The sequence below is a fragment of the Sinocyclocheilus grahami genome, unplaced genomic scaffold (assembly GCF_001515645.1).
Source record: "Sinocyclocheilus grahami isolate Dianchi unplaced genomic scaffold, SAMN03320097.WGS_v1.1 scaffold150.1, whole genome shotgun sequence".
In the NCBI taxonomy this organism is placed as follows: domain Eukaryota; kingdom Metazoa; phylum Chordata; class Actinopteri; order Cypriniformes; family Cyprinidae; genus Sinocyclocheilus; species Sinocyclocheilus grahami.
The window spans coordinates 3,270,496-3,292,888 of record NW_015505329.1 but is presented as its reverse complement, the minus strand read 5'-3'; the positions used below and the strand labels follow the sequence as shown (position 1 = coordinate 3,292,888).

General features: G+C 38.6%; 1 protein-coding gene and 1 pseudogene across 1 annotated transcript; both read left to right on the top strand.

The window, feature by feature from the left end:
* The first annotated feature begins 11,424 nt into the window (after positions 1-11,424).
* On the top strand, positions 11,425-15,921 carry LOC107592182 (C-type lectin domain family 17, member A-like; annotated as a pseudogene).
* Positions 15,922-16,618: 697 nt separating this feature from the next.
* LOC107592181 (CD209 antigen-like protein D) lies at positions 16,619-21,577 on the top strand. Its single transcript, XM_016281584.1, has 8 exons — positions 16,619-16,661; positions 16,808-16,893; positions 17,282-17,294; positions 17,755-17,803; positions 17,908-17,972; positions 20,523-20,650; positions 20,849-20,955; positions 21,442-21,577. The coding sequence occupies exons 1-8, from the start codon at positions 16,619-16,621 to the stop codon at positions 21,575-21,577; spliced, it is 627 nt and encodes a 208-aa protein (XP_016137070.1).
* The last annotated feature ends 816 nt before the right edge of the window (positions 21,578-22,393 follow it).

Below are 22,393 nucleotides of genomic sequence, written 5' to 3'. Positions count from 1 at the left end.
CGTTGTTTGAATCAGAATACGAAGCAGTCACGTGATTGTGTGTGAAAACGAAGCTTCAGACGTCACAGATCACGTGGTTTTGGCAACATGAATCAAGCTCCGGTACAGTGCTTCACTGTGAGATGTTTCGTTTTTTTGATACAAGCTTTGAAGCCTCAGTGTCGAACGTCACATCACTAGTTTGAATTTAATTAAACTGCGCATGGATCTAATTTTGTCTTCTCCTGGCATTCCGTTACAACAATACTATGTCTAAACTGTAAGTTCCTCAATATTAACTTGTTTATTGAACTGTTTATACATCTTTGAATGTCTGCATCTGATGTTGTCCTTCATTATTATCAATATAGCACATTCAAATTACATAGTGTAATTTACTACATCAATTGCAATTACAATGTGTCTGGCAATTCTATATCTGTCACATGGTTTGTGACCAGTAATCATGTCTGATGCGTTCAGCAAGTGACTTCAGGAAGCTGTAGAGCACATTTTGTGCCTATTTGTGCAAGACGTGAAAGAGATCTCAATTTGGTATTCACTTACTATCTGAGAGACAACTTGCTTGTGTGCATGCTTTAGGTGTCGAGACGATCTATGACAGTGCACAAGCACCGCATTGAGATCTCTTTCGCACTTTCTCTTTCGTCTTGTGCTTGAATAGCTTAAAATCACTTAAATGTTTAAACTAAAAAGCCTTAAAACACGAGCACGATAAACTTTCTTGAGGAAGTGGCTCTGGCCCAATCGTTCAGATAGTTTCAAGGGGGCTGAGATGACAGATAGGGGGGCTGAAGGGTCCCACCTAAAAAGGGTCTAGAACAGCCCATTTGATTTGTGTACTTTGTCCACCACTGCAATATAACAATAACAAATATCAGCAATGTAGAGAGCCAGAAACAGAGAGTGGGAGTGGGCTGGAAAATGTTCTTTGCTAAAGGACTTAAAGCATTATAGCAGTTTTCACAAGCACTATAAAGTTTTTTTTTTTTTTTTTAAGTAATTAGTATCTTAGTATCTAATGGTCTGTCTGAGGGCTCAGTCCCCCTGTGGATAAAATCATAGAACTGCCCCTGAAATCAAATACTTCTGTAAAAGTACAAATACCCTAATAAAATATTACCTCGGTAAAAGTACTTCATTTCAATTTCACTTACTAAAAAGAAAAAAGTACTAATTGATCAACTATGTAGCTTATTTACTCTAGCCAACACTAGTCAATAAAGATATATTTCACCCCAAAAAAAAGAAAATGTGCCGTTAATACCCCCAGGCCATCCAAGATGTATTTTCTTCAGTAGAACAGTGAAGAAGATTTTTACCTGAAACCATGGTCCTCGGTGATTCATAAAATGCAAGTCAGCAGTGTTTTTGAGAATTAAAAAAAACATATCAAGGAACCCAAAATGAATACCTGTGGCTTCCGTGGCCCTGACCGAAAAGGGAGGCCACCGAACCACCTCAACACTTGCTGCCTTCATGACTCTCCGGCATGGAAAAGACACCAGATCCCCTGTTTGTCTTGGACACTGCCCCATTTGAACACTTTATTCACCATTTTGGGACATTTTATATTTTTACATAAAAGCCTCTCTGAGGCCTGACATCACACCCACTGTATCTGTCTGTTCCATGTAGGCAAAAAATAGTTACCTATAAAATACAGATGTCAAGTGGGGTAAAATATGTTGTCATTCTAACCATTTCATCTAAATAGGCAGAAAAAAAAGAAAAAAAAGAATTCAGTGCCTGAACAAAATATCACATGATCACAGTGCCGCCTTATTAAAGTGAAAGCCAAAAAGCAGAAGTTCAGAGTGGTACAGTCCACTAAAAGCAAAAATCTCACACAACTCCAGCAGACTGAATATGTCTTATTACAGTAACATTAACATTTCTGGGAAACGTGGGATGGAAAGAGAATATGAAGAGATAGATATCGACAGTAGTGATGTCAAGAGAGAAAGAAAGCACTCGGACATTAAGAGATACCGTACACCTCAAAACACAGGTACTGAGACTCATTTAATTTCATTAACAACCGTAAGTTTAGGTTTAAATAAATCATGGTTCACATGGCACACAAAACTGCTCACCAAGTTACTGAACCCAAGACTTCCTATATACATACATCCTATGGAGGTGGCCTGAGTTCGGTTGCAATTGAACTGTGGCATGACATAAATGTGAAAGCAAACTCAAACTCACTTATTAGTACCTAAAGTAGTAACATGTAAATACCCTTAGGTACTACTATGAATCATTTAGGCATACATTTTATGCACTCTGTCCCTCGCGACGCCCCTGCTTATCTAAACAAAACACAAACAGTATGAGAATGCAAATTCACTCTCTGACAGCAGGTGGCGCTTATGGAACAGCAGCGAGATAGCATTTCCTTTTAAGCAGCACTGTGCTTATAAACTACTTTAATATGCATTATACACAGGCAAGATGAAAATAAAATATTATCTAAACTTTTCTGAAGACAGTAAGTTCCCCTCAGAGATACATTCATATAGACCCCCACCCCCAACTGTATCGCAATTCATTTAACATCTCAACCAACTTGAATCATCTAATATTTTGATCGATTTTCAACTGATTCAAGATGCATCGTTACATCCCTACTGATGTACATTTTCAGTAAATCTTCATTTTTGGGTGAACAATTCCTTTGACAGATCAGTTCTCTGACAACCCTAAATGTAACTCTAGCACTTTCTATTCTATTTTAATTCTACTTTATCTATTTATCTTATTTTTTATTTAAATCTACTTCTACTTGTTTTTCTTTGTGTGTGTGTGTGTGTGTGTGTGTGTGTGTGTAGTTTGGGATAGTTTTGAGTAGCAATTGGACGGTTTTTGTTATGAAAACCTGCCAACCCTTTCCCTCAAGCAGGTAACTTTATTATTGCTAACATAGCAGACTCATCGAAAAATACATTGGCATCATGTATTAAAGAGAAAATAATCACTTCATCCGATGTTTAAGTGAATAAAATAGCCTTGACAGCCTTACTTACTGGAGTTCCACAACTATTGGCTTTGTTCTCTCTCACCGGACTTGTGTGTGTGTGTGTGGGTGATGTAAAAGAGGAAAGCAGGCATTTGGACCAAAGCATTGTGAGGCAAGGGATGGGAGACTCAAAATGTTTCTAAACTTAAAACGCATTTTTGCCTTGTTTGTGTTGTTTTACTACTTACACAATTATTTAAAGTATAAAACATTGTTATTTACAATGCACAGCGTGGTTTTTAATGATATTTTTAGGGGGGGGGGGCATCCATTGCAAATATATGCAATGGATGCTTGGGATGATGCACAAGATATTTGCGTGTGTGCATTTGTATGAGAGATAGTGGGAGAAATAATTTTTTTCTATAGATAATAAAACATATTTTCTGCAGGAAAAACATGGAAATAATTTGTTATTTTTATCCTATTTTTTTTATAATAATTTACATGCTCAGTGTTTTTGTGGACTTTGGTTTTGGTTCTTAGGAAGGTTTTGTTTTCAGATGGATGGATTTATCAGTTCAGTTTTTACTTTATTTCCTCTGAGTGGAAAAGCTGGACTGAGAGCAGAAGATACTGTACAGAGAAAGGAGCAGATCTGATCATCATAAACAACAGAGAGGAACAAGTGAATGAATAACAGAGTGTGGCACACCAGTTTGTGTTGCACCCTTATTTCTACTTAGCACTGCAGATGTTAAATGCTGCTGTTCATTCATTCATAGGAGTGGTTCATGTAAGGGATAATGTACATTCAGCCGGTTGTTATCGCAGAATAACTCCCGACAGGGTGATCAGGACCCCGGCACAAAGCAGAGGGGTCTTGTATCACCCTAGAGGTGGTTATTCTGCGATAACAACAGGCTGGATGAAAATTATCCTGCTTATTACACGGCTACTTGCCACATAAGTAAATAATTAGACACAAAATATTGATTTGAGTCTAAATATTTGAATGCACAGCTTCTGTGAAGACAGCAGTTGCATTTGTATGAAATGAGAGAGCGAGTCCATAGTGATAACAGGATGACATAATTAAATAAGTGTACACATAATATTGAATTGAGTTTTATTATTTTATTAGCTAACCAAACACAAAGCTTCCACGAAGAAAAACCGCTACTAGCAAGAGTATAGAGCCGGCTTCAGTTACCCGGATGAGCCTGTGTTATTAGCTTTTACTGGTTGTTATCGAGGGATAATATACCTCGGAATATTGGAACTAACCAATCAGAATCAAATATTCCACAAAGACATGTAATAATGGCTCGTAATCATAGAGGAACCACTTTAAGTGCTATATAGCACCTATCTTTAAAGGTGCTATACAGCATATTTGTCAAATGGTACTATGTAGAACCATAAGAGGAACCCCGTTCTCCTCCTTAGATTTTAGATTTGTTATTCCACTCTCATATGTTTGCTATGAATAGGAACGGCAAAAGCTGTTTTGAATCACTTTTATGCTTTTCTGAGGTCAAAAAGTCTTGTGTGGTGGACCTTAAATGTTTGCTTATAGGGGGCCTTGGGGGCAAAAAGGTTGATAACCACGTTATCTTCAGGAAATACACTGTTGTATGGCAGGGGTGCTATATAGCACCTTGACCGCCCCAAAGAACCGCTGAAGGACCTTTGTGTGTGTGTGTGTGTGAGTGTGTGTGTGTGTGTAGAGATGCATCCAGCATTAGTTAGCCATGACTGTCTCAAAAAGAACCTTCAGAGAAATGTGCATATGCTGTTAGTAGTTAAAACCAACAGCTTCTGTGGAAAATCATTGGCCCAATTCACCTTCATTGCAAGTGCCTCACCATAAGGGGCACCACTAGGGATTCTGGGCCTCCAGTACAGGTTATTGCTTTAGGCCCCCCTGGAACTGTTTCACCATTACCTCCTGCCCAATGCCCCTGGTCAGGGTAACCTCGTTTTTTTAAGTGTCAGGAGTTTCAAACCTGCAAGCAGCTAGTCAGTCAGCAGTGGTTTTGCTTTGAAAGTTTTGAGAGAGAGGCCCAATACATTCACTTTAACCACCGCAGAAAAACATTTGATACACAATTTGAATTTGGTAGCTATTTCTGTTGCTCTGAGCTTCTAGGAACAGAGCAATAAAGTGCTGAACCGAGGTGACACCAAACCATGTGATTTCAACTTTACCCTTTATCAAGACTATTAATGTTTTTGAGTTACGGTTGCTATGCAAATGAATTTGTATGAACACACAAGACTTCACACATTCTCTTGTTCTTTGACATACTTTGGACTGCTGAAACACTCATCTGCTGAAAGTACTGTCTCAAAAAGCAGATGACTGTAGAGAAGAAACAGTGTCTATCATTTCACAACTGATTCATAGTGACTGAAAATGTCAGAGAGTATTTATGGCAATATAAACACTGATGAAATATGGGAAATGGACAGCAGAGATGGAGAAGAGATGAACAGTGACACCGATGCAGATACTATAAAGAGTCATGATGTCAGGACAGGAACAGAGAACCAAACTCCTCAATATACAGGTACTGAGACTCATTTCATTAGAATACCAACTAACATAAACATTTTAGTCATATTAGTAGTAAAAACAAAACAAAAAAAACAATTAATATCTGTCATCTTCAGGAAGTGATTCAGTGAAGATCAGAAGCTCCGGAGCAGCTCTAGTGTGTTTGGTGCTGATGTGTGTTCTTCTACTGACTGCAGTCATAGTACTGTGTGTCCAAGTCTTTACAAACATCGACCTGCTGCAAACCAAGGGTAAAAACATAATGGAAGAAAGAGACCAGGTTCTAACCAGGAATAAAAACCTCACAGATGAGAGAGACCAGCTACTAACCAAGATTACTAACCTGGTAGAAGAAAAAGACAAGCTACTTGACAAGAACATAAATGTCACAAAAATAGAATGGGATGAATTAATATCCAAGAATATAAACCTGTCTAAACAGAGAGAGCAGTTTATTCAGGAGAGCAATGAACTTTGGAAGAGTCTCAATGAAAAAGGTAATCTTGAACTGCAACTGAACACTATAACTAAAAACAAGTTTATTAAGTCATTGTTGTTGGGAATAAGGAGCAAATAGCTTTACTGATTGTGTTTACAGATGGATGGACATACTATATCCATCATACATCATAAACAACAGAGAGGAACAAGTGAGTGAAAGAGAGTTATTTTCTTCAAAGTATGTGGAAATCTATTTGAACTAGGGATGCACGATATATCGGCCACCATATCGGTATCGGCCGATAAATGCTCATTTTTTCTGTTATCGGTATCGGCCTGATAAGAAAATTTGGCCGATATCTTAAAGCCGATAAATAATGCATTATTTCCTTCAGAGACACTTCAGATGTGCGCTGTTCGTTTGCAGCCTTTTGTGCAATTGTACATTGTAATATTGTGTTTATTTGATGTATATCTGATTTATCTCATATAGAATGCGTTTGGTTAAGTTAAAAGAGTGCTTCAGTTTACCGGTGATCATCTTTAGCTCAGCGCACGCAGCTCAAACAGCAGTGCACAACATTAATAACTATGATTGGGAATGTTGTGTATATAACATTCTAATGAGAACATTGAGGACTATTAGAGAAAGTGAAGCTCCAGAGCAGCTTCAGTGAGTTTGTTGTGCTCCTCTCATACTTGGAAGACAATAACCAACCAAATGTATGTTTTATAGAGAATCACTAATTTGATTCCTCCTCTTACATTTGCTCTGTCAATGCTGAGCTAATATGAGAAAGAACAACACGGAAACTCATTTACCGCCATGTACATCATAATCAGGAAGTCGGTCATGAACTAGCATGAACTAGCTTCAGAACTGCAGCAGTGTGTGATGAGACGCTATAAGCTCACAGTTCAGTAAGATGCTCCAATAGTATCTCTTTGCTGTGAGGATTGATGAGGTTCATCTGAACACAGAAAGACTGTCACTGGAAGTGGTTGTGTAGAGGTTAATGGCAAGCTAAGAAAAGTGAACTGCTTGTATTAAAATGGATTTGTATTAGAAACTGGATTTGAGGGACAGAGAAACCACATACTGTCTACAGTGTTTTCAGCATCAGTTTTGTGAATCAACTGATTCACTGAAAAGATCTGACTAACAGCAATGATTCATTCATAAATCAGGCATCACTTTTCTCATATCTGATGGATGGACAGGGTGAACTTTAAGATATACAGGGAATATGTTAACTTTGAGGAGTATATTTTCATTCAAAAGCCTGATAATACTTTTAACTTATTAAACATGTCTTGACTTGTAGCTTTGTTGAGTGTTGCTTGTCATGTGATTTTGAACTTACATTGACATCAGATCAGTTCCGTTCTGCTAATCTGACTACTTACAAAGATGATGTTGCGCATAACAACGAAGTGTTAAACCAAGCAACGCCAAATCATGTGACTGTTACTGTTTCCTTCAGCATGCCTTTTTAGGTATGCAAATGGAATTGGTATAAGCAGACAGGATATGACATGCTGTTATACTTTGAAACATTTTCAGCTCATCTGCTAAGAGCAGACAGACAGAGACAGCTTCCATCATTTATACGACTGAGGGCAAGCCACCCAAAAATGTCTGAGAGTACTTATGCCAATATAAAGGCTGATAGAACATGGGATATGAGCAGACACACCAAGAGAAACCAAACACCTCAACACACAGGTACAAATACAAACACACTTTTATTGTATTGGGTGTAGAAATTAAGAACTGTTATCTTCATATATGTCATCTTCAGGAAGTGATTCAGTGAAGATCAGAAGCTCCAGAGCAGCTGCAGTGTGTTTGGTGCTGCTGTGTGTTCTTCTGCTGACTGCAGTCATAGTGCTGTGTGTCCACATCCATACAAAGAACACAAACTACAGAGAAGAGACACACCAGCTACTAACCAAGATCACCAACCTCACAGAAGAGAGAGACCAGCTACTAACCAAGAACATAAACATGACAAATGAAAGAAATGGATTATTAATCAATAATGACAACCTGACTAAACAACGAGAACAGTTCAAGCAAGAGAGAAATCAACTGCGGAAGATTCTCAGTGAAACAGGTGATATTGAGCTGCAACTAAGCAATGAGCTATTACTAATGTTTCATTATTCAGTGTACTGTAGGTGGGAATATTGAGCTAATAGCTGAACTGGTGGTGTTTACAGATGGATGGTTATACTCTAACCTCAGCTTTTACTTCATTTCCTCACTGAAGAAGACCTTGAATGAGAGCCAAATATACTGTATGGAGAGAGGAGCAGATCTGATTATCATAAACGACAGAGAGGAACAAGTGAGTGAAAAAGAGAGCGGAGGAAAAGAGTAGGCCTATATATTTTCTAATATGGTATGTGGATGTCTATTTGGAAGTTGCATGCCTGGTTTATTCTACTAGGACTTTGCAAAAAAGGTTTCCCGTGGTAATGAATTCTGGATTGGTCTGACTGACAGTGATGAAGAGGGCAGATGGAAATGGGTTGATGGCAGCACACTGACCTCTGGGTGAGAAATCACTGAGTTAAACTGATTGTTATCTAATAAATGATTCTCACAGGCAGTATCATATCACATAGAAAATAGCACTGAACATCTAATGCTGATCTGTTGCTACAGGTTCTGGGGGTCTGGAGAGCCAAATGGACAGAGAGGAGAGAACTGCGTTGTGTCTTATCCATCAGGGTGGTATGATTATCCATGTAATGATGCTTTTAGATGGATCTGTGAGAACAAAATCTTTTAAGAAAATAATAAATTAATTACATATTAATTCAACAACCAATATATGAAATAAGTAAAACATATAGTCTTGTATGCCATAACAATTTTTTTTAGTTTAGCCTGATTAATAATTTGATTTTGTAATTATGCAAAGAAGTTTTTGTGTCAAAAGATACATTAAAATAAATCAAGTTTTAAGTAAACATACTTTACTTTGCACTGTATTGATTGACTGATTGGTTGATTGATTGGTGTGCATGAATGTCAGTATTTAGGGTTGGCAATTATATTTCCATACAGATGTTACTCTGAATTGTCCTGTTCAAACAACATCTCAAAGAGCTAATCAAATACTCTCATTATGAACAAATAACTAAAGATATGCCTCTTTAATATTCTCACGATAGTAATAAATGATGACAGTAACTATAGTGACAGTGACTAAACTATCAAGGATGATGTCACAATTAAAATATTATTTAATACATGTGTCGCATATTCCCTGTTTTGTATGTGGACGTTTATGTTGCTTCCTGTCTGCTGCACTTTTGTAGTCAGTTTGTAGTTTTTTCTGTTGCTCCCAGGTGTGTCTTCTTTGCTCATTTGTGTCTGCCTATACCTTAGAGTTTCCGGTCTTTTTTGTCGAGTCTTGTCCTGTAAGGCTGTGTGTTTGATGTGCTCATTCTGTTCCTCCGGCTTGGATTTGTTACCTTGATGTTTTCTGAGTTCATTTGTATTTTTGTTTTGCTCATTAAACTCACTGCGTTTGGATACAGCTCTCCCTCTTTTTGAGTTCACCTTACATTACAACATGAATCCAAATGAGGAGTTCATCAGGCAAATGTGGCAAAAATAAAATTAATTTACTGTTTTTATGAGCATCCTGACCAGTCTGACACTGACTCAACTAATGGTGTGTGTTTGGGACGGGACTTTCGGTTGGGGAGTGATCAGGAAACATGTCTAATTTAGTACCTCCATTTGTTGATGCTAATAGTGAAGAAATAAAACACTTGTACTTGACCACATGCTTTTAGACTTCACACAATGATCTAAGATAATTTTCACTCTGCTATTTTATTCAAACTGGAATTGAAAGTAAAGAAGAGTAGTTCATGAAGAACAAAATAGGAAAAATTAAATAAATAAATAAATATATAAAACATTAATAGTGCTTTTAAAATAATCAGGGAGAAGAGCTTTAGGTAACATATTACCTGTCATGAAATTAATCTCCAGAGCAGCTACAGTGAGTTCATTGTGTTCCTCTCATTTTTAACCAACTTTAACCAACCAAACATTTTCTAGAGAATCTCTAACCTGATTCCTGCTCACACATTTTCTCTGTCTATGCTGATCTAATATGAGAAAGAAAAGAAGAACAGAACGAAAACTCATTTACTACCATGTCTGTCTTAATCAGGAAGTTGCTGTAGAAGAGCACTGTGGCATTAGTTCATGCATTTATGTATGTATGTATTTAAACTTTTTTTTTGTATGATGAACGCTAAATTAACACTTTCTTGAAAACTTTTTATCATGACTCCATTATTTACATTTGCTTATTTTCAAACTTTACAGTACATATATATTTGATTTTATCTAAAAATATGAACACACATCTGCATTTTTTAAATTATGAGCAAAATACAGTAAACAAACATATTTTTTTGCATGCACATTTTTTATTTATTCATTTATTTATATATTTTTACACCAATTATACTATCCCCCCAGTTCCATAAATTCCCCCAGACAAACAATTTACACAAAAAATACACCTACAATGTAAGCATCAGAACTGGACCGTGGAGAAATAGAAGAAGGTTGCCTGGTCTGATCAATCACATTTTCTTTTAGATCTGATGGATGGCCAGGTGCTTGTATGTCATTTACCTGGGGAAGAGATGGCAGCAGATGCACTATGGGATGATGGCAGGCCGGTGGAGGCAGTGTTATGTTCTGGGCAACGTTTTGCTGGGAAACCTTGGGTCCTGGCTTCATGTGAATGTTACTTTGACACATACCATCTACTTAAAGATTGTTGCAGACCACGAACACATCTTCATGGCAATAGTGCTCCCTGACGGCAATGGTCTCTTTCAGCAGGATAATGCACCCTGCCACTCTCCAAAGATCCCAGTCCAATTGAGCATCTATGGTATGTGCTGGTCCAACAAATCCAATCCATGGAGGCCCCACCTTCAACTTGCAGGACTTAAAGCAGTGGAATCGCTAGGGATTCTGGGTCCATTGCACAGAATTTGCTATGGGGCCCCCTCAAAATCACATTCAGTGTGGAGTGGGAACTCATTCGGGCCCATTTTAGCCTGTGGGTATTGACTATGCATTCTCAATGACAATGGTCATCTTGAACTGCCACTGAACTAATACTGTAACTAAAAATAACAATAGTGTGTGCTTGGGGCGGGACTATTGGTTGCTTTGACCAATAGCAGACTGTGGAGAGTGATGAGGAATCTAACAAAGCATTTCCCATTTGTTGACTCTAATGGGCACAAGTTGCAATGGTCACATCCTTTCGAACTTCACACATTGATCTCAGATCAGTTTCAATCTGCTACTACATTCTAAATGGGGAAAGAAAAGCCAATGTGGAGTGAATGACACAGGAAGAACATTCAACATTTGCACAGTTTAAATGAACGGGACTGTAAAAGCGCAGAAATGTATGATGATATTTACGACGATGTGATCAGAACTGAGTCTGAGAGAGTGGAGATGATGGTGGCTATCTATGAGAGTGCAGACTGTGTGAGAGGTCATAACTTCTTGCCAGAGACAAACACACACCAACCACTTCAGCAAACAGGTAATCATATTAATTTCTTTGTTTAAAAACATCAGTTTTCAAGTGTTCAGTCATCTAACATTATGTCTGTGGTGTTCAGGAAGTGATTGTGTGAAGATCAGAAGCTCCAGAGCAGCTGCAGTGTGTTTGGTGCTGCTCTTTGTTCTTCTGCTGACTGCAGTCATAGTGCTGTGTGTCCACATCCATACAAAGAAAACAAACTACAGAGAAGAGACACACCAGCTACTAACCAAGATTAACAACCTCACAGAAGAGAGAGACCAGCTACTAACCAAGAACATAAACTTGACAAATTAAAGGGATGGATTATTAATCAAGAATGACAACCTGACTAAACAAAGAGAGCAGTTTAATCAGGAGAGAAATTAACTGGTGAAGAGTCTTCATGAAACAGGTAATCTTGAACTTTATCAATATACTATAACAAGAAATATAGTTTGTCCATACTTCAGTGTAAGTTGGAATAAATAATTAGCTGAACTGTTGTTTACAGATGGATGGTTATATTATAAATTTAGTTTGTACTTCATTTCCTCTGAGAGTAAGAGCTGGACTGAGAGCAGAAAATTCTGTACAGAGAAAGGAGCAGACCTGATCATCATAAACAGCAGAGAGGAACAAGTGAGTGAAAGAGTGGAGTGGAGGAAAAGCAGTACTGAAAAAGAATATATTTTCTTAAAATGATGTTTATATCTATTTGGAAGGAAGAACAAAAGGGTGTTTCAACTCTGGGTAAACTGAATCCTGGGTCATCATGTTTCACGTTTCACACTGCTTATACTTTCCCGGGCTTAATGATTACATTCCTAACCCTGGGTTAATGTTCTTATTTGCAATGTCAACAGCAATGATTGGATAAATATAGCACCTGACAGGTTGAAGAAGTGACTCATATGCTTGATAGAAATGAATGTTTTTCATCATTTTGTAGTAATTTGGGTTTACAAATCATTTGTTCCCTTTTGTGGAACTTCGAAACTGCGTCCTCTAGGGGTCGCTATGGTGAACGCCTCGTCGTGACCCGTGTCTGAAGCCTACATTGAAAAAACACCAACTTGTTTGGCCGGCGACTGCCATGACGTCACTACCGTCGCAACTAGTACAAAATAGGTGCCGGTAGCGCACATCATCACTTTCTTCGTCTTCACTGACCGTTCTGTTTGAAGCGTGCATTCCAAAAGCAAAGTAAGAGCTTTTTCTTTTCCTACTATGGCGAGCACTAGCGGAGCATTTAGAAAGTGTGTACATCCGTGTCAGCGGTTTCTGACACCCGATGATTCACACGATCTATGCGTTGTTTGTTTGGGCGAGGAGCACGCACGCAATGTCCTCGAGGGGGCAATCTGCGTACACTGTGAGAGCTTTTCGCGGAAAAAGCTCCGTTCTCGTTTGTCTCTCTTCTCGAGGGGAGAGGGACAACCATCGGTTTCCCGCGGCTCGGGACCTGCCGCTGCTGAGGCACGGAGGAGAATGAGCTCGTGGGGATCTCAGGTGGACCTAGCCGATGAGGCTGAAGGGGGGGGGGTTTCCCTCTTCCGCGCATCGGCGTCGGGCGAGAGACAGCCGCTGGACGATGATATCCTCTCTTTGATATCATCTGATCCAGGGGCCAGTGCTCAGTTGGGCCCAGCCCAACAAGAGCAGGAAATGGATGCGGAGAGTGAAGAAGCTGAGGCTGAGCTTTCCCAATCCACCTGCCCTGCGTATGATGAGCTGTTAGAGGTAATGGATCGGGCCATGGCAACGCTCGAATTACCGTGGAAACGAGCCAGGGAGGTGACGTCGCGAGGTCGCCTCGACGAACGTTATCTCTCCGGCCATACACCTCCAGCTCAAGTGAGCCTTCCTTTCCTTCCCGATCTCCACACTGAGATCGAGAAGGAATGGAAGAGGCCATTTTCCTCACGCATATATCAGTCTCAGCATACGAGTTATGCGAACATCGAGTCGATGCGCGAAAGCGGCTATGGGATGATGCCCCCTGTGGAAGAGACGCTAGCCAGCTATCTCTCTCTGGGGGAGACGTCACCCCTCAAACCTCCCTCCTTGCCATCCGTGCCCCTTCAAGCCACATCTCGCACGAACGGCAAGGCGTACGCAGCGGCAGGTCAGGCTGTGGCCTCGTTGCACACTATGGCGGTGCTTCAGGCCTATCAGGCTGACCTGCTGAAGGACCTGGATGAGGGGCAGGGCCTTTCCTCTGCCGGAACGACTGAGCTGCGGCGCACCACAGACTTGGCCCTCCGGGCTACTAAGCAGGCAGCCTCGGCCATGGGCAGAGCGATGGCTGCTATGGTGGTGCCTCAGGGAACCATGGTTACATAAGTAACCCGAGACGTTTTATTTAAACTACTTCTAAGTTGTTTCCAACTTAAATGTGTGACAAACATATGACATAACATAACATTCATAACAATGAATGCTTGATTTGGAGGTACAATGCTGGGTTCAGCCAGTTGGGTCATTAATATTATTATTATTATTTATATATATATTTTTTTTATATTTTTACCCAAGTGCTGGGTAGTTTTTCTGTAACTCAGCTGCTGAGTAATTTTTTACTCTCAATGCAAATGATGAACCCCCTCACAAACCTACACAGCGCTGGGTCAGTGTAACCCAATGTTGGGTAAACTGTGCCAAACCAGTTAAAGCTGGATACATTTTTAGTGGCCATTTTGTGTTCTGTCCTGAGAGAAAACTTGACTGATGGGAAACTTCCAGAATGAAATTAAGGTTTGCATTACTTTATTCCTGTCAAATTATTACTGTATAAATAGGAAAGCGATTGTAGTCTCACATTTCATCTTTTTGTATACATGTACACCACAGCTAACGCCTGCTTGGAATGCTAGCCTACACTGGATCTACACTCAAAGAGAACGGCGCGCCGGCACCACTGTGGAAGTTTCACTTCCCGCCAAACGAATGCGTGACCAAGGTTAAAACACGACACTACATTGCTGTTATATGTAACAAAGTTTCTGTGTGCTCCACTGACTACAACTGCGCAGCTGTGGTCGTGCTATGTGTTTGACGGGTTGAAAATGAAATGTCTTAAATGTCAGACAGATGAGATGCCAAGAGGAGAATGAACTGTTCCTCTCTAGTATATATAACAAAGATTTTAAGAGTGCATTTTTCATACTAAAAAATAAATAAATAAATAAAAACCTTCGATATCAGGTTGACTGACCCAGCACTACGTCAAACACAACTCAACTAATGGGTTAATGCAGTGGTTCCCAACCCTGGTCCTGGAGGCACCCCAATACTGCATATTTTGCATGTATCCTTAATCAAACACACCTGATTCAGGTCATTGGCTCATTAGTAGAGACTCCAAGATCTGAAATTGGTGTGTCAGAGAAAGGAGATATGCAAAATGTGCAGTGTTGGGAACCACTGGGTTAATGTATAAAACCCAACAAGCTGGGTCAAAATAACCTTGCATGTGTTCTTTCCAATATTTACTCAGCGCTGGGTTGCTAAATAAACCAGAAATGGTTGTTTTTAACCAAGCATTTTTTAGTGCACGAGTTTGTGCACTTAAAAGGCAGCATCTGTCCATTCTGTATGGAGGCTGAAAGCGGAAACATTTCTAGCAATGAAAAACAAAGCCAATAAATACATGATTATGACAATACATTGTTTGCATGTGGTTTTCATGCAATTTGTGGTATTTCTCTGAGCATAAAGAATGGTTATTCAAGAAATGCTAAGCAGGTGTTGATATATTTCTGGTCACACATGTTTTCTGATGATACAGGTTCTGATTGGGTGTCCATTGCTAAGCATCTAGCCGCAGACACGTGACTTGAGCACTGCAATGTAGAGTTAACAATACAAAAGCAGTGCTAACCCTGCTCCACTTTAAATGTAAGTTTGAAATGTTCCTTTATCAAGGATAAAAGTGGGGTTTATAATGATGATAACCAAGAGTTAAGCACAGTGTGAAAAGCTCTAATGCGTGTCTTCCTAATTTATTCTAGAATTTTGTCAAAAGTATTGCTGAGAGCACATTTGTCTGGATTGGTCTGACTGACAGTGATGTGGAGGGCAAATGGAAACGGGTTGATGGCAGCAACATGAAAAAAACACTGAACAGAACTGATTGTTATGTAATAAATGATTCTCATAGTCAGTATCATATCACATAGAAAGCAGCACTGAACATCTAATGCTGATCTGTTGTTTCAGGTCCTGGGTGTCTGGAGAGCCAAATGGACAAAGAAAAGAGAACTGTGCTGTGTCATATTCATCAGGGTGGTATGATTATCAATGTAATACTGCTTGACATTGTAGGGATTTCATATACAGGACACGGAGATGCCACTGGATCACCATCATGAGGCTTTGAATTAATCTAATCAATCCGTGGCCAGGAAAACACATAAAATTTGTTAAAAGATACTAAGAATCACCGGCTCGCTGGACGACCCCTGATTTGAAGTGCAGACTAACAAATTTACCTATGGTTTGATCAGGTGGACTTGGCACATTCAGATCCGAAGTCCTAGCAAAACCTGAATTTGGTAATAATCATTAATTCCCTATAATTACAAATTAATAATGTATAAATAAATGATACAGTCATTACAACATGATTAAACATACAGATAAAAAAATGGAAGTGAAACTTTGTAGCAATTACAAATGGTCAATTAGATGAGTTATAGTGCTGCAGTCATAGTGCCGTGTCGTGTGTTCAAGTTTTTAATGCCGGGACTATTGGTTTATCTGGCCAATTGCAGACTGTGTATGAGGAAACTTGTCTAATTTAGAACTTCTGTTCGATAATGTTAATGGTGAAGAAATAATACACTTCTTTTATTTAAGGGTTACATCCTTTTAGACTTCACACATTGAGAACATGTGTGTGCTGCTGTTTCATTCTAACTGCTGTTCAGCAAAGCAGAACTACAAAACTGTAAACAGACGTATAGAAGAACAACATTCAGTATGAGCACAGAGTTACAATGATCGACTACACAAGATTAGAGATCTGAGGTTATTTATGAGAGTGTGAGCAGGGCTGAGATTCAGGACATGGACAGAGAGAGACTGGGGATGATGCAGGGTATCTGTGATAGTATGAGAGGTCATGACCTCAGGACAGAGACAAATACATATCAGCTAGTTCAACATAGAGGTAATCACATTCATTTCTGTTATATAATGAACAAATAGTCACAGTTTGCATGTTCAGTCAATTAACATCATATCTGTCATCTTCAGGAAGTGAATCTGTGAAGAGCAGAAGCTCCAGAGCAGATGCAGCGTGTTTGGTGCTGCTGTGTGTTCTCCTGCTGACTGCAGTTATAGTGCGTTCTGCTGTGTGTCCACATCCATACAAAGAACACAAAATACACAGAAGAGACACCAGCTACTAAGCAGGAATAACGGCTTAACAGAAGAGACACACCAGCTTCAGAAGAGACATTACTAACCTTACAAAAGAGAGAGACCAGCTATACTATCTGATAATACCATCTTCTCAGAGAACAAAGAGCAGATACTAACTAAGATCACAGCCCAACAAAGAGAAAAAGACAATTTAATAAACCAGAAACAAAATCTGATGAATGACAGAGATGGATTATTATCCAAGAAAGACAATCTAATGAAAAATTTAAAATTGAAATGTGAAAATTTATTTGTGGTATTTTTTTTAACTATTAGACACAATCTGTTAAAATTTTTGTTTTATAGTTCAGTGCAGATGGTAAAAGTGCTAATACTTGGTGGTGTTTACAGATGGATGGATTTACTATCAATCCAGTTTTTACTTTATTTCCTCTGAGATGAAGAGCTGGGCTGAGAGCAGAAGATACTGTACAGAGAGAGGAGCAGATCTGATCATCATAAACAACAGAGAGGAATGAGTGAGTGAGAGATATTGTGTGTATGAGAAGCAATCACATGACATTTGTCAATTTTATGATACATTTTACATTGTTTCATCAGGATTTTGCTAAGAAAATATCTGCTAATGCTAAAGTCTGGATTGGTCTGACTGACAGTGATATGGAGGGCAGATGAAAATGGGTTGATGGCAGCACACTGACACCTTGGTGAAAAATCACTGAATTGAACTGATTAATATCTAATAAATGATTATCACACTCAGTATCAAATCACACAGAAAGCAGCACTGAACATCTAATGCTGATCTGTTGATGCAGGTTCTGGGATCCTCGAGAACTCAATGGATATAGAGGAGAGAACTGTGCAGTAAATGATTCATGTTACATGATTAAACATCAGTCTAAATTCCAATAGTGTCTAAGAATGGTGAAATCCCTGTCTTGTCTTAGAACGCATGTCTTATGATGAAGTGGCTCTGAGGGACAGAGGGGAAAATGGTACAAGAGCTGTGACTTCGGTGATACCCTTTCAAAAGGTACTAATATATAAAATTAAGATACTAACATGCACCCTTTAGGGGTAAATATGACACACTGATGTATCTTTTGAAATGGTACTGGCCCAGTGACAACTCTTGTGTCATTTTTCCAGTTTTGTGAACCAAAGCTAAGAAGAATGATTGTCTCATGAATTAAAAGTCTCAGCTTTGTCGTTTCTGGTAGCCTCATGGGCAGCGTTCCGACATAACAGCGCCGTTGCGCTTTGGGCGTCCCAAGTTCAGGTCCTGGCTTGCAGGTCTTTGCCGATCCCATCCCCTCACTCTCCCACTTCACTTGCTGTCTATATATGCTGTCCTATCATAATAAACGCACAAAAAAAAATCTGTAAAAATTATGGTAAGTTTTACAGTGTATTTTCATTCAAAGACCTGATTTTATATACAGCGGCTCTTAATAAACTTAATTGTGCCAGCATCATTACATCAATAAACTTATTTATTTATTTATAAATTTTTTCCTTGTAGCCTTCTTGTGTTTTAAGTGATTTTGAACCGTACTGACATCAGATCAGTTCTGTTCTGCTTTTCTGACTAACATCTTACAAGAGAGGATCAAATATTGTAGGTGAACAAATAACTCAAACAACTCAAAAGTCAAATTCTTATAATGATGTGACGTGTAGCCAAGTATGGTGTTCCATTCTCGGTAGTGGGCAGCCATGTGCTGCAGCGCCCGGGGAGCAGTTAGGGGTTCGGTGCCTTGCTCAAGGGTCTTACCTCAGTCATGGTATTGAGGGTGGAAGAGAGCGCTGGTCATTCACTCCCCCCACCTACAATGGTACCGAGACTCAAACCCTTGACCTTTAGGTTACAAGTTACAAGACTCTCTAACCGTTAGGCCATGACTGCCCCCTTGTGATAGTTGTGAACAAAGTAAAGTAAATAGTGGCAGTAACTAAAGTGACTGTAAAGTAAATATTAAAGATGACAAAATTTCATCACAATTAATACAACATTTAATAATTGAGACCAAAACATTGAAACAAATCTTAATTAACCAGCTGCACCAGGCAACACAACTAGTAGCTTTGGTGGAAGACAGAGACTGCACGTAAAACCTTGACATGACAAACAGATCAATACAGCAAGAGACTAGTTAAAATTTCAGAATTTTCTATCAGTTCTTTATTTGCCCTGAGTCGAAGAGCTGAATTGATATCAAAAGTCCAAAATATATAATATGTGCCGTATACTAGTATGTGCCTTTAAGGTTCTATAGTAACATGCACCCTTTAGGGGTAAATAAATAGGGATGACAGATCAGACACATTTTCTGTAGGTACAATAAGATTATCCTAACTAAACAAACAAACAAACAATCAGACAAACAAACAAATACATAAATGGCTATTCTACTGGAAAATTTAACCAATTAACATTATTAGAAGAAAAAAATAGCAGTTTATTCATGCTGCTACAATAATAATAATAATAATAATAATAATAATACAATTAAATTTGCCTTTTGTTTAAGACGTTTTGTTCTATAATTTACAATGCAGTGTATAATCTTTCATTAATGATTCTCTATTTAATTTTTTTATTTTTTTCGTTTAGTGATGCAGGAAAGAGGAAAAGTGATGTGAAATGGTAATACATTGAAATTTTATTTACATCAAATGTTTAGCTACACATTTTGATTTTCTAGTAGCCTACAAGGAAGCTGTTTACATGGGGGAAATGGAGATCTGTATCATTTCTCAGTAAAGCTTATGTAAGTGCTTTTATATATATAGTCAGGAGATGACTGCTCAGTGCGGTCACAGTGGTGTGGTTAATGTTCAGCCTCTTAAAGCTTTAGTACACAGCGGTACGGTCCACACACCAGCAACTTTGACTCTAGATGACTGACGGCAGTAGAAGCATTGAGATACGAGTGATGGAAAGAAAAGGTACAGAGGAGATGATTACTGATGCCAACAGAGTTGCTAGAAACCGTCATAATGTCGGGACAAAAACAGAGAACTCAGACACTAAGAGACACCAAACACCTCGACACACAGGTATACTGAGACTCATCTCATTATAGTTACATTAACTAACATGCGCATTTGAGTCATATACGTGTTTAAGAAATATTTATCGTCATGTTTGTGATCTACAGGACGTGATTGCGTGAAGGTCAGAAACTACAGAGCAGCTGCAGTGTGTTTGGTGCTGCTGTGTGTTCTTCTGCTGACTGCAGTCATAGTGCTGGGTGTCAATCTCCATAATATAATTGAGGAGTTTTACATCAAGAACAAAAACCTCACCGACGAGATAAAAAAGTTAAAAAGTAAAAAAAACAGAAAATATAACTTGGACTATAATATTACAGAATTATCAGATGAGAACAAAAAACTAAAGGAGATGATGACAGAATTGTGGCAGCAGATGGGTAATAAAGAACTATACCAAAATTACACAAATATTTCATATTAAAAGGACACAGTCTATATGTTTTGGGTATTACCTGTTATAAATAGGTTGTGTCAATCAGTGTGGATGGGAATACAGAGCTAATGATTTGACTGCTTGTGTTTACAGATGGATGGGTGTGCTATCAATCCAGTCTCTACTATGTTTCCTCAGAGAAGAAGAACTGGACTGAGAGCAAAAGAGACTGTACAGAGAGAGGAGCAGATTTGATAATCCTAAACAACAAACAAGAACAAGTGAGTGAAAGAAAGAGTGTGTTTGTGACAGTGGGCAAGTACTAAACTATAATGTATTCCTTTGTGGTCATTCTGAGACATATTCACACAGAAAATTGGTTGCTGTGTAAAACAAATACTAAAACAATTAGGGGGTTTCAGGTTATTATATTCACAGGTGTTTTTGTTTATTCAAACATATTTCTATTGTTTTATTAGGACTTTTTGAAAACATTTCCTGGTCGTTCTGAAGTCTGGATTGGTGTGACTGACAGTGTTGAAGAGGGCAGATGGAAATGGGTTGATGGCAGCACACTGAGCCCTGGGTGAGAAATCACTGAATTAAAATATTTAATTCAACTAAAAATATTTTAGATTATTAATCTACTTCTAGAACCAAATTGATCAAATGAAACTCCTTCAAAAGCTTTTAAGTGACATCCACCAATTTCAGCACAGACCTACAGTCTGTTCTGACCTAGTCTACCATCTGCCTATTTAACTATCCATCCATTCAGCTACCCTATGCATTGGCCCTTTTTGTCTATCAAACCAAGACCATAATCTCAACCAACAACAAACATCATAGAAATGTCTGAGCAACCACATAGCATGCCTTGGTACCCAGAACACCTTAGCAACCACCTAGAAATGTCCTTCAACCACTTTGAGCAACTGCTTACGGTCATTCTGTATATTGTGTGTCTCTACGGCCATTAAAATGGTCAAACTTTTAAAATGCTTTTAAAACAATTTGTCAAACCTGTCTTTATCTTACAGTCAGACATGCTAAAGCTGGTCTGTTCTTGCAGGTTCTGGACATCTGGAGAACCTAGTGATAGCTCTGGTAATGAGGATTGTGTTGTAAATCTGTCATCAGGGGTTGCTGATTATTCATGTGATAAAACTTTTAAATGGATCTGTAAGAAGAACATTTTGAAGCAGTAATTACATTGAAGGGTTAATAAAGGGTTGTTACAACATTTTTGGTCTCATTTCACTATTTCATCTTAAACACGGTTCTAAAAGTTCTCATGTAATAAATCATCTTTATCATTAAAACTCAACTCATTTATGATTCTGTTATATTTTGTTACTGATACAAAATTGAGCAAACTCACACTTAAAGCTGAAAAAGTTTCAATATTAAGACTAACTCAAGGTGTGGCTATTTTTACCCCTTCAATTCTGCCTGGTAACACTTGTGATGCAGAAAATTAAAGGGGTCATATGATGTTGCTAAAAAGAACATTATTTTGTGTATTTGGTGTAATGAAATGTGTTTATGCAGTTTAAGGTTCAAAAAACATTATTTTCCACATACTGTACATTATTGTTTCTCCTCTATGCCCCGCCTTTCTGAAGCGCATCGATTTTTACAAAGCTCATCGGTCTGAAAAGCAAGGTGTGCTGTGATTGGCCAGCTATCCAGTGCGTTATGATTGGCCGAATACCTCAAGCGTGTGACGGAAATATTACGCCCCTCACCATACTGCCCTGTTCGGCCGGAGCGATGATTCAAAAACATGAAAACCCATTATAAATGAGGCATTCGTTGCATCCAGTGGGGACATAATTATGGATTATAATGACTTATACTGTCTTTTTATGCATTGCGTTGCATCGCGCCGCATAAACATAAAACCATGTCTGCATTTGTGATCAGAGAAATTACAAACAACAAGTCCTACTCTACACTGCCCAAAAAACTCGCTTTAAATATAAAAAGATATAAAATATAAAAACTCTTTAAATATAAAAAAC